The sequence below is a fragment of the Microtus ochrogaster genome, chromosome 5 (genome assembly GCF_000317375.1).
Source record: "Microtus ochrogaster isolate Prairie Vole_2 chromosome 5, MicOch1.0, whole genome shotgun sequence".
NCBI classification, from domain to species: domain Eukaryota; kingdom Metazoa; phylum Chordata; class Mammalia; order Rodentia; family Cricetidae; genus Microtus; species Microtus ochrogaster.
In genome coordinates this window covers 76,883,493-76,895,662 of record NC_022012.1, presented here as the reverse complement: position 1 = coordinate 76,895,662, position 12,170 = coordinate 76,883,493, and the positions used below count along the sequence as shown (strand labels likewise).

The 12,170-nt window shown below is 38.7% G+C and overlaps 1 protein-coding gene across 2 annotated transcripts in view; it reads right to left on the bottom strand.

The window, feature by feature from the left end:
* Positions 1-12,170, bottom strand: part of Pias1 (protein inhibitor of activated STAT 1) — a 124,338-nt gene that overhangs the window by 50,006 nt on the left and 62,162 nt on the right. For both annotated transcript variants that reach the window (XM_005347795.2, XM_026779130.1), the window contains exons 3-4: positions 5,091-5,175; positions 4,676-4,723 (exon numbers count right to left, since the gene is read on the bottom strand). In XM_005347795.2, coding sequence (XP_005347852.1) covers positions 4,676-4,723; positions 5,091-5,175 — 133 coding nt within the window. The remainder of the gene's footprint in view (positions 1-4,675; positions 4,724-5,090; positions 5,176-12,170) is intronic.

Below are 12,170 nucleotides of genomic sequence, written 5' to 3'. Positions count from 1 at the left end.
AACTTTCCCAGAGCTTCAAACTGGTTCATGTGTATTATAAAACAAAGAAGACATATAGCAAACAATAGCTCTGATACTGCCTTTGAAACATTTTGTTTTGCTTCTCAGTAGAATATACTGAAAACATAATTTCAGGGCCAAAACCCCACTCCTAAGACCAAGTTCTGTCCAATGAGCCAAGGAGCTCCTTCACTACTGGAGAACCAAAGCCACTATTGAATAATCACAGCATTTGTGCTACATCTGCATAAAGCAGAACACTGTTTCAGAAAGTCACAAAACATTTATTTCTAAATTAAATGCATAATCTTTTGGGAAAACGAAGGCTAGATACACAATTTGTAACTTCTCATCTGACTGATTGACTTTTATTAAGCTAGATAAATGGTTTTTTATTACTTCCCATTCCCAATATACAGCCATCCTTCACTCCATTTTTACAGCAAACTCACAGCACCTCTGGGCTGTACAGGAGGAGAGCCCTCCTTGTGAATTCTGTGGAACATTCATTACATGCAGTCATCTGCTCTTCACATCTGTTGTGAGGTCTTAATGTGCCAGCTATGGAATCTGTGTACAGGAATGGTTCACATAAAGGAACCACTTTGCCATGTCAAAGCATATGAGTGCACACTTATACATATGTACGTACGTACGTACATACATACATACACACCCACAAACATTCATTTTTAGGAAAACAATCCATAGTTTCCAATAGATTATCTATTGGTTAAGAAATACTAATTTACAACCCTTTGCTAGAAATGTTCCTAGGAAACAGCTATCAGAGTTCACAGAGATAGGTATAAACCCAGTAGAGATCTTCATTACAGGTTATTTCTTTTGTCATTGTTATCATTTTGTTTTTATTTTTGAGACAGGTCTTACTATGTATTGGCAATCCTCCTGCCTCTGCCACCTGAGTGCTGGGATGACAGGAGTATGTCACTGCATCTGACTTACAACAGTAAAACGATGCCACAGCTGATAATTATTCAAGTGCAGTGATAAATTCAAACAAAGACACCATGATACCTAAACCTGTAGGAAAAGAATAATCTACATGACAAGTGACTCCTCATTCTATTAGGTAAAAGGTATCTCAAAACTGAAGGCAAAAGAGGGGCCAACAGCAGACAGTTTCTGTGAGATGCTTCAGAAGGTGGGAGCAACAAGTCCATATATGAAAACAGACTACATGTTTAATAGTAACCATTATTTTTCATAATTTAGATAAATATTCATAATGAAAAAATAAAAAGGCACATACATCTTAAATAATACACCGGCTTAGCAATGAGGATATGGGAAGACAAAGGGAATAAGGGAGACTTTTATTAAGACACAAAGACTGACAACAAATTGCAAAAACAGCACAAAACGTTTTAGGTGATTTTTGTTCATAAAAATCTGGAGATAAATTTTAACTGAAAATGGCTAAGAAAGGCTGAGTGTGGTGTTTTACAACCTTAATCTCAGCACTCTGTGAGTTCCCAAAACTAGTCTGGTCTGCAAAGCAAATTGAAGAAGAGCCAGGATTACATAGTAAAAGTCAGATTCAACAAACAAACAAAACTGTAAATAAAAACAAAGGTAGGAATACAACAGCTTTCTAATTTTAAAAGATGTATGTAAGTCTCTGTGTTTGTAAGAATATATGTGTGCAGGTGACTGTGGAGGCCAGAAGAAAGTATCCGATCCCCTGGAGCTGGAGTTATGGTGGTTGTGAGCTGCTCGATATGGGAACCAAATTCTTATCCTTTGCAAGAGCAGCAAGTACTCATAACCATTAAGCCAATCTCTTCAGCCACAGCTAAATCATTTTTAACTATTAAGAAAGAGTCCTTTGGGCAGGGCGATGGTGGCGCACGCCTTTAATCCCAGCACTCGGGAGGCAGAGGCAGGCGGATCTCTGTGAGTTCGAGACCAGCCTGGTCTACAGAGCTAGTTTCAGGACAGGATCCAAAGAGAAACCCTGTCTCAAAAAAACCAAAAAAAAAAGAAAGAAAGAAAGAAAGAAAGAAAGAAAGAAAGAAAGAAAGAAAGAAAGAAAGAAAGAATCCTTTGGGATGTCTGAATTCGTTGCTGTGCTGGTTAATTTTATGTCAACTTGACACAAACTGAAATCATCTCATAGGAGAGAACCTCAATTGATAAACTGCTTCTAAAAGATCAGGCTATAGGCAAGCTCATACATCAGGTATCTTCTTAATTAATGATTGAAGTGGTAGGAATCAGCCCATGGTGGGTAGTGTCACTCCTAGGCTGATGATCTTAGACAGTACAAGAAAATAGGCTCAAGTCAGATGTGGTGGCACACACTTTTAATCCCAGCACTAAAGAGGCAGAGGTAGGTGGATCTCTCTAAGTTTGAGGCCAGCCTGGTCTACATAGTTAGTTCCAGGTCAGCAAGGATTATGTAGAGAGACCCTGTCTCAAAAACCAAAACAAATAAAAGTAACAGCAGCAACAACAACAACAACAAAGGGGGTTGAGGAAGCCAAGAGAAGCAAGTCAGTGATCAGTGTTCTTCTAGGGCCTCTGTATCAGCTCCTGCCTCCAGGTTCTTGCCGGGTTTGAGTTTCTGCCTTGGATTCCCTCAATAGACTATGACTCATGATACATAGGCCAAATAAATCCTTTCCTCCCCAAGCTGTTTTGGGTCATGAGGTTTCATAACAGCACCCGTAACTGTAACATAGCTAATATCTAAGAAAGACAATCTTCCTTCAAAATGTGAACTGTATTTGTTGAATATGAATATGAAATACTTAGCATAATCACTAGATCTTAGTCTCACTAGATCACAATCTTTACTTTTGGTCTTGGTAGCCTAGAAGTCAGAAACAACAGATGAAGCAGTGGGACTTCTATTCAGTAGACCTGCACTGGGCAGAGGACAGTAAGAAGGAAGAGATAACGAGGATCCAGTGTTGAGCTACTAGTAAATATACACAAAAAGCAATGTGTGAAATAAGTGAAGAACAAATAGCCAGAAATGGTAGCTCACATCTGAAATTCCAGCATTTGGGAGACAGAGGCAGGAGGATTGCTGTAAATTCTAGGCCGTCTTGAGCTACTATGTGAGACTCTACCTCAAAAACAATACCCACTATCCAAAATGGGGGAGAGGGAGGGCAGCAATGAGAGATGGCTGAGCAGATAGAGCCTGTAAATCCAAGTTCGATTCCCAGAACTTACATGCTGGAAAGAGTGAAGTGACTCCCTCAAATTGTTCTCTGATCCCCACACGCAAACACACCCAAACACAGCAAACAAATAAACAAATCAACAAACAAGCAAAAGTAAGAAGAATATGTAGACACAAGAAGTGCAGTATATTGTAGCAACATGTAATTATTTATGAAGACACCGCATTTTGTCTTTGACTTTGTTCAGTCATTTTCAGTCTGTTCTGGACACGCAATGACATCTTTGCTAGTGCCTTTTAAAACTAAGTCTTAGATTAAGGCTGGTCCTGTTGCTTTAGGGTATAAAAGCTCCTAAATCTTGTCAATCACTTGGTTTTCTCAGCAAGTCTGACCTCACTACTAGAGATTAGGTGAGAAGTGTTTGCATGGCTCCACGAAGCTGGGTGGTGTGTAGACTGCTGACCTCTATTCTGTCTTTAATCTGTTATGTGACTGTTGTTACCAGGTTGTTCACAGGAAAAACAGCCCACTGAAGAAATCAAATGCTTTGTTCTCTTCTATTTCTTATTGCAATGAGATATGGAGACTCGCCAAGTAAGAAAAGCAAGCAAAATGGGTTTATATAAGGAAGAAAAGGGGGCTGGAGAGCTGGCTCAGTGGTTAAGAACACTGGCTTTTCTTTCAGAGGACCTAGGTCCAATTCCCAGCACCACATGGCAGCTTACAACTGTCTTTAACTCCAGTTCCAGGGGATACAACACCCTCACAAAGACATACATGCATACAAAACACCAATGCACATGAAATAAAAATAAAGTAAAAAAAAAAACTAATTAAAAAGAAAAAAAGATGTCTTAAATGCTCTAGAGGGAGCAGAAGGGCACAGAAACAAAGCATGAGAAGGGCTGCAAGCCTGTGTTGGCATGCTTCTGTGCATTCCTGAGAACTTCCACAAAATGACAGGTGAAATAGGATGAAGCAGATTAGAATATCTAGTGAATGTTCATGATATTCTGCAGACTGATGTGCTGTCACCTCTTCAGTAGAGAAAGCACATGAACTCACAGAGATCCTGCTGAGCCTTCATCCTAAGTAAGTGCTGGGATCAAAGGCCCATGTCACAACTACCCAAAAGTTGATGCTTCTTAAGTGCCTTTAAAGATGTCATCAGTTGCAGCTTCCCAGCCACCCAAGGACCACCACCATGGAAAAGATCCCACATGGGCAGCAGAGCCTCCCACAATGCTTTTTCTTCCTAGGTACCTTGTTGAAAATTGAGGAGACTTTTAAAAAAATTAATTTCTAGCCGGGCAGTGGTGGCGCATGCCTTTAATCCCAGCACTTGGGAGGCAGAGGCAGGAGGATCTCTGTGAGTTCGAGGCCAGCCTGGTCTACAAGAGCTAGTTCCAGGACAGGAACCAAAAAGCTACGGAGAAACCCTGTCTCGAAAATCAAAAAAAAAAATAATTTCTAAAGAACATATTTTAAAATTTGAATATATATTATAGTCAACACTGTACCTTAATTGGACCTGTACTGTGAAGTCACATTTGGTCCCAGAAATATCCCTAAAATAGAATGAGAATAGAAATTATTTTAAAATAAATACATGAAGACATGTTACTCCATTCCTAAATACCAGAAATGTCAACAGTGCTTATACTCCTGTGTGTGTGTGTGTGTGTGTGTGTGTGTGTGTGTGTGTGTTAGAGGGGAAGAGGGGAAGAAGGGAAGAGGAGGAGGGAAGAAAGGAGGGAGGGAGAGAAGGAGGGAAGAAAGGAGGAAGGAAGGGAGTGAAGGAGGGAGGGAGGGAATGAAGAAGGAAGGGAGGGAGGGAGAAGGAGAGAGGGAGGAAAATATGCTGGAGGCCAAACCCATTTACTATGTTGGTCCTGGGCTTACCCCAAACTGCGGGTCAGATGGAAGGTGACTTACATGGAGCTGCTGATCTGCTGCACCTGTTGTGGAGTCAAGGCAAATGCAAAACAGGTTTCCCGAAAGCGTTGGCTGTTGTCTGATGCTGAAGAAGAAAAAGAGTTACATTTTAATAAGCTTGAAGTTCATCAGAACAGAAAACAATAGCCAGAACCACATCCTTAATTAAGTGGAGTATATCCTAGAGACCAGACAATGAAAGCACTGAGAATTAACAAATATGCTAGATATAATATATCAGAAAATACAGAGAGGCCTAATTCCAGATAGAAAATTAGAATTCAAATTCAGAGAGTACACAGCAAACGCTAACCAAAAGTTGTCTAATTATATGCACATTTTTATAACAGCATACTGATACTAATTTCATTTAAAATGCAATTTTATAAACTCATTTAAATATACATAGTTTCTGAAGTAAGAAACAAATATATCTGCTTTGAGATCTACATAAGTAAAATTGCATTTAGTTTTTGAAGTAAATGAAAACTTGTCTCCTGTTAATACTAGACTTGTTTGTTTTGAGATAGGGTCTTGCCACAATGCTATGTAGTCAAGATCAGCAAACATAACCCTCCTGTGCCCAGAACCTGAATGCTGTGATTATAGGTGTGCACCACCACACCTAGACACATGTTTTGTATAATGTTATCTACAGTTTCTCTTATTCTTGGATGAGTTCACTTCTCAAAGAAGGAACAAGGTATAAGAGAAATACAAGAACAAAGAACAAAAAGAATAGGGGTGGGGCAGGCAGCAAGCAGTCAGGTAAGCATTTGTCACTGTAGAACAAGGATTCCCTAACTATGCTGAGATCAACAACAGATCCACTGGCTTTCCGAGAGACATTCAGGCACAGAGAAGCGAATATACATAGTGTCTGGGTGTCGATCACTGAATGACTATTTTTTGAGTAAACAAATAAACTGTAAACATTAAGAAATATCAGGCCTGGGGTTATGGCTCCATTAAGAGGTTTCTGGCTAGCAAACTCCAGTACCACATAGACTGGGTGTGGTGGTACACACTTGTAATCTCAGTACTCAAGAGGATGGAGGTTCAGAAAGCCAAGGTTATTCTCAACTACACACTGAGTTTTAAGGTCATCCTGGGCTATATGAGGTCCTGTCTTTCAGGAGAAAAATTTAAACTGCACTTTTGCAAGGTAATTTTCTAAAACTGAAGAATCACTAAGAGTTATTACCATTGAATTCTTGGCTGTGGGCTATTTAAAACTGCAGAGAAACTAATTGTTGGCTATTTTCAATCTCTTGCTTAGCCAGGTTTGTTCTCTTACAAGCAGCACTTAAACCACCTCAAATGCAGCATTCTTCATCAAAAAATCTGCACAACCACCACTCTAAGAAAAAGCGATGGAAAAGAGCATGGATCTAAAATTACATTTCAGTGCAGGAGCAGTATCTTTTAAAGGCTAGATTTGCATTTCTACTTCATGTGTGGGGAGAGGCTTTTTCTTAAGGAATTATCACCAAGGAATGGTTGCTAACCAGAAAAAGTTATTGCAATTCTAAGTGACAGTTTGGCAATGACCAATAACTAAGGAGCAGTGTGCAGGAAAGCAAATATTGCCCTCTGTCAGCAACCCAAGATACTAGCTTTCTTTCTTAGAGGATCCTGTATGGAGAATTTTTTGCCCAGCAGGCCTGGCCTAATTTAAATCTTTGGCTCCGCTCTAAAACAGTGCTAAAAAAAATCTCCCAAGAACAAAAATTCATATTATTCACTAGGCAAAAATTTAGATTCATTTTCAAATATATGACTATTGTGAAGTTTCAGATGTGTACAGATTTAGATAAGATAATTGCTAAAACAACGTGGTTGCGTCTTCCATCCTACAATGATTTAAAATCCGCAATGCAATGGATTCTACCCATGGGTGCCATAAAGCACTGACCTAATCTCATTATTTAGAACAGCCATTTTTCAAATATCAGAAAACACGGACACCTTCTCCCTTCCCATCAGCCATTTCTCTTGACATATCCTAGGCTGTGACACTTGATTAAAAGGCCATAATAACAACACTCTTTTATAGCATTTATTATTTGTTCAAAAAAATCTGCAGACCCTCTGCACTGACTGGCGCAACCGGGTGGGAGGTCAGACTGCCCTGTACAAATGAAGAGAAGCAGCCTTGTAGTTTCATCACCTTTCTTGCCCTCTTGCCTTGATTCCAGAGAGCAGAACAGGAAGCAAAACAAGGGACACACAGAGAAGCAAACTTCAGTTGTCAGCCACTGACATCTGTCACTCTATGATACTACAGGTGGGCCATGACCAAAACACTACAATTACTACAGTTACTATCACTGTTTATTATTTGGGACAATCTCTGAACATCTCTGAGTTTACAGGTTAGTGTTTGGTAATGAGGAAGGTGCTTATTTTCTGTCAATCAAATCAGAGCTGTACAATTTCACAGTTAAAAAAGTATGACCATGGACTGCAGAGATGGTCAGTGTGTACAGTGCTTGGAGGACTTGGATTGGATTCCCAGAACAAAATGCCAGACATGTTAATATGCTGGTGGCACACATTTGCAAACCCAAGGTTGAGACAGACATTAATGATCCCTGGGGCTTGATGACCAGCCTGCTCAGGTGAACAAGGAAGCTTCAGACTCAGTAGAAGACTCTGTCTCAAAAAACAAGGTAGAGGGGCAACTCTCTCTCCCTGGCCTCCCAACCCCAACAGTTTCATGAATAATAATACAAGAGTATTAAGTAGTTGTGCTAATATAACAGCCCACAACAGTTTATTCATCTAGTAATTGCCCTTTCTTCTGGTCAGCAAAGGAGTTGTTGCTAATTTAATGTGTAGTTTTCAGTAACTACTTAGTAGTTTAATTCACATTTAATTTTTTGTTTTTGTTAAACTTTTTATTTTGTATAATCTTATTTTGTACTTACTTATATGATTTCATATGTGAAAATTTTAAATAAGTCCTTGGAAATTTGCTACAAATATTTCTTAGAGTCTGGTAATGTCCCCCACATCCCCACTCCACTTTGGTTCCATTTTTAGATGGTATAAAAGTTAAATCTTGGGGTTGTAGAGATGGCTCAGTGGTTAAGAGCACTGGCTGCTCTTCTAGAGGACCCAGGTTCAATTCCCAGCACCCATATGGCAGTTTACAACTATTAATAATTCCAGGGGATCAGACATCTGTACATAAAACCAAGCTACATTATTTTAAAAAAAAAAAAAAGTCAAATCTGGGCCAGAGAGAAGGCTCAGCAGTTGTTAAGTGCTTGCTGAGCAAGTCAATGACATCGCTGGATCTCTAGAACCTATGCAAAAGTAAGATGTGGTGGTACATGTTTGTAGTCCCAGCATTCCTGTGCTAAGATGGAAAGTGGAGCCAGGAGAATCTTCCAGAAGTTCAAAGGTCAGTGAGCCTGGAAAACACATGCAGAGGAAAACAGGAGAGATCCTGCCTCAAACAAAGCAGCAGGTGTGAACTCACATCAAAGATTGTCTACTGACATCTACGAATGATACAACACACATGTGCCTTCATACATGAACATATATACACATATATCATAAACATACAAAAATAAATTAATGAACAAATATTTGAAGTTAAATTTTTATGTAGCTTACTCTACTAAGTATCATCTTTGTAAATTCTTATACTAAGATTAGTACACAAATACTTTTGTTGTTTCTATATAATTATTTTACATATATGAAACTTTAGTATATGATATTATAAAGTTAAAGTTCTATTACTTCAAACTGCTTATAGTTATTTGTTAAATAATTCAGACTTTCAAGCTAGACATGGTGATACATGCCTTCAATCCCAGCATTTAGGAGGCATCTTTGAATTTAGTTTCTGCCTGGTCTACAACAAAGTTCCAGAACAGCTAGGGCAATGTAAGGAGAAAATGCCTCAAAAAAACAAACGAAAAGAAAAATGTGATTTTTTTTTCTAAGTCTGTATGTTTGTTTGATCCTATATTAGATCCTTACATCCAAGCTACTTTTTTTTTTAAAAGAGATTTTTTCCACTGACCACTTTGGGGGAAGGTCTTGATAAGATTTACTCTGCATCCAAACTTGTGATCCTCCTGACAACCTCCCCAGTGCTGGGTTTCAGGCAGTAATGTCCATGCCCAGCTTCCACTGTTCTTCTACCTTAGTACTCGAATACTACTTTTAATTTCTATAGCTGGTTATGATTTAGCATCTCGTCATTAGGTTTCTGCATATCCATCCCCCCACTCACTCACTCAAGGCTCAAAGACAGGTATCTAGATGAATTTCCAACTATTAGGATATTTTGGGTTATGGTGTGTGTATCCATGTGGAAGACAGAAGACAGTTGGATATCTTCCTCCGTTTGCTCTCCACCTCTATTCTTTTGGAACAAGGCCTCTCACAGAACCTAAAGTTCACCAATACAGCTAGGCTGGTTGGCCAGAGAGAAATCCTGGGATCCATGCCCTGCTGCTGTGTTACAGGTAGGTACAGCCACTCCTGGCTTATTTCTGTAAACACCGGGGATCCAAACTCAGGGTCTCAAGCTTGCAGAGCAAGTGCTCTTACCCACTGAGCCATCTGCTGAATCCTACTATTATCATTTTTTCAAAGAGACTCAGACTGTGAAGACTAGGCTGGCCTTGAACTTGCAAGATCTGCCTGCCATTACCTCCCGAGTGCTGGGATTAAAGAAAGTGTCACCATACCTGGCTACTACTATGACTTTTAAAGCCTAATTATATTTCAAGTAGAACTACTATAAACTTATAACTTACTTTAAGAGTATTCTATATTCACCTCCTTAATCTTTTTGTCCTGGAATATTATACTTTTATACTTGTTATCCACTGGTTTATAGTCAAGGCTTTATATCCACCATACAGCTGTACAATTCACAAATACCCTTTTTATACAGAATATCTACTTATATGAGACATCTGAATAAGCATACGTATAAAAGAATATAAGAAAAATAATGAAGGTAATCACTATATATTGCTATGGGAGTGAGCCTCAAAATATATCATTAGAGGCTAAGAGACGGCACTGTAGTTGAGAGCACGTTGTTCTTGCAGAGAACGCACTCGTGTGTGTGTGCACACAGTGGCTCACAACCATTCATAACCCCAGTTCCAGGGTAGCTAATGTCCTCTTCTGACTTCTAAGAGCACCAGGCACAAATGTGGTGCACATACATGCTGGTAGAATACTCACACACACATAAAAAAGTTTAAATATCATTCAAGTATATATGAGAAACCAAGACATGAGGTAAAGAAAAATGCAATCTACTGCCTTTGGTGGAAGAGAAGAAATAAGAGAATACAAAGGATGCTGAGAGTGGTGGCACATGCCTTTGGTACCAACATTCAGGAGACAAAGGCAGAAGGGTTTGGTGGAGCTATGTGCTAGCCAGGGCTGCTCAGTGAAATCCTGCCTCACATAAAGAAAAGGCAGTATATAAAGGGCTGAATATGGCAATGCACACCTGTAATGCCAGCACTTAGAGGCAGAGGTATGAGAATTCTCCAAGTTTAAGGTCAGCCTGGTTTATATACCAAGTTCTAGGCCAGTTGGAGATACAAGATGAGATGCTGTTTCAAACAAAACGAAACAAGCAAAACCTCCACAAAACTGTATATATATGTATACCCATGTGTATACATACACAGACACATAAATACTGGCTTTTTAAAAAGAAAAATAAGAAAGATAAGCTTTAAATTAATTAAAAATGATCATTTAGGGCCAGTAAGATGGCTTAGAGACTTATGACACTAGGAGATGTAATGTGGCCAGACCATCAATGTAAATATTTATCCCTGACCAAAACATCTTTATTCAACACATAACTAGATAAACTTTTACTTAACAAAATTTGACTGAAGTTTGCTTATATCTTTACTAATTATTTTTGGTAAAACACATGGATATCGTACAAGCACCAGTCAACATTGTTTTCTTCAATTAAGCACAGTGCTGGTTAAATTGTATCTAATTTACTTTATTAATCAACTCACTGAAGACATAAATTATCCAAAATTCATTTTATAAATACTGTTTTCATAAATATTATAGAATATAGATGGGTACTGCTCATGCAAGTTTGAGTTTCTAAGCAAATTGGTTCCTCCAGTTTAGCCTTTCCTCCATTATTTAGCATGGAGGACACGACTGTTTTCTTTAAAGGCACCTTTTAGTTTCAACCACATTCTATTTCCTAAATTTTCTAGAATAGATACATTATATATGCCAAAACATAAGGAGAAGAAAATGAGATTAAATAGCAGCTTTGATTTTATTATAAAGAAACCTCAAGAGCAGTAAACTCAGCAGTTTTGGGGAATTACAGGACTATGTAAGAATTTTATATTTTAAACTTCTCCGAGATTTAAAAATGTAAGAGTTTCTAGACTTTTCAAAACTAATAGATTCCTCCCAAGAATGAAAATGCAGGGACTAGAGGACAGTTCAGCAGGGAAGAGCATTTACTGCCATTGCAGAGGACCCAAGTTCAGTTCCCAACACCCACACGGTGACTCACAACCATCTCTGACTCCAGTTCCAGGAATGCAACACCCTCTTTTGATTTCTTTAGGCACAAGGCATGTGCACACATATACATAGAGGCAGAGAGATAGAGATAGATTGGATTTCTCTAGTTAGCTCATTCAATGACAAACAGAATGAAAGAAAACCAGTATGGATAATACTACTACGTGTGAGCAGTGACTTTTACATTCAAAAAGAAAAAGAATAATCAAATTACTCCATTTCAAAGACTGTCACTGATATGGCAATCAAAATTAAGTTGCTAGAATTTAATTTTCTATAAAACAACAAAAATTATAAAATTAACTGTAAAGGAAACAGGATTATAAAATGCTCTGGAGCTACCCTGAAAGCCATTTTCATTTGCCTCCCTAGCAGCAGTGTGGTCCCTCTAGGACGGCATCTCACTAGAGTGTTGATGTGGGAGTGTCATATATCAATCTGTTGATTTCATTGGTTGAGTAATAAACAAACTGCTTGGGCTCATAGCTTAGAACATAGGTGGGTGGAGTAAACAGA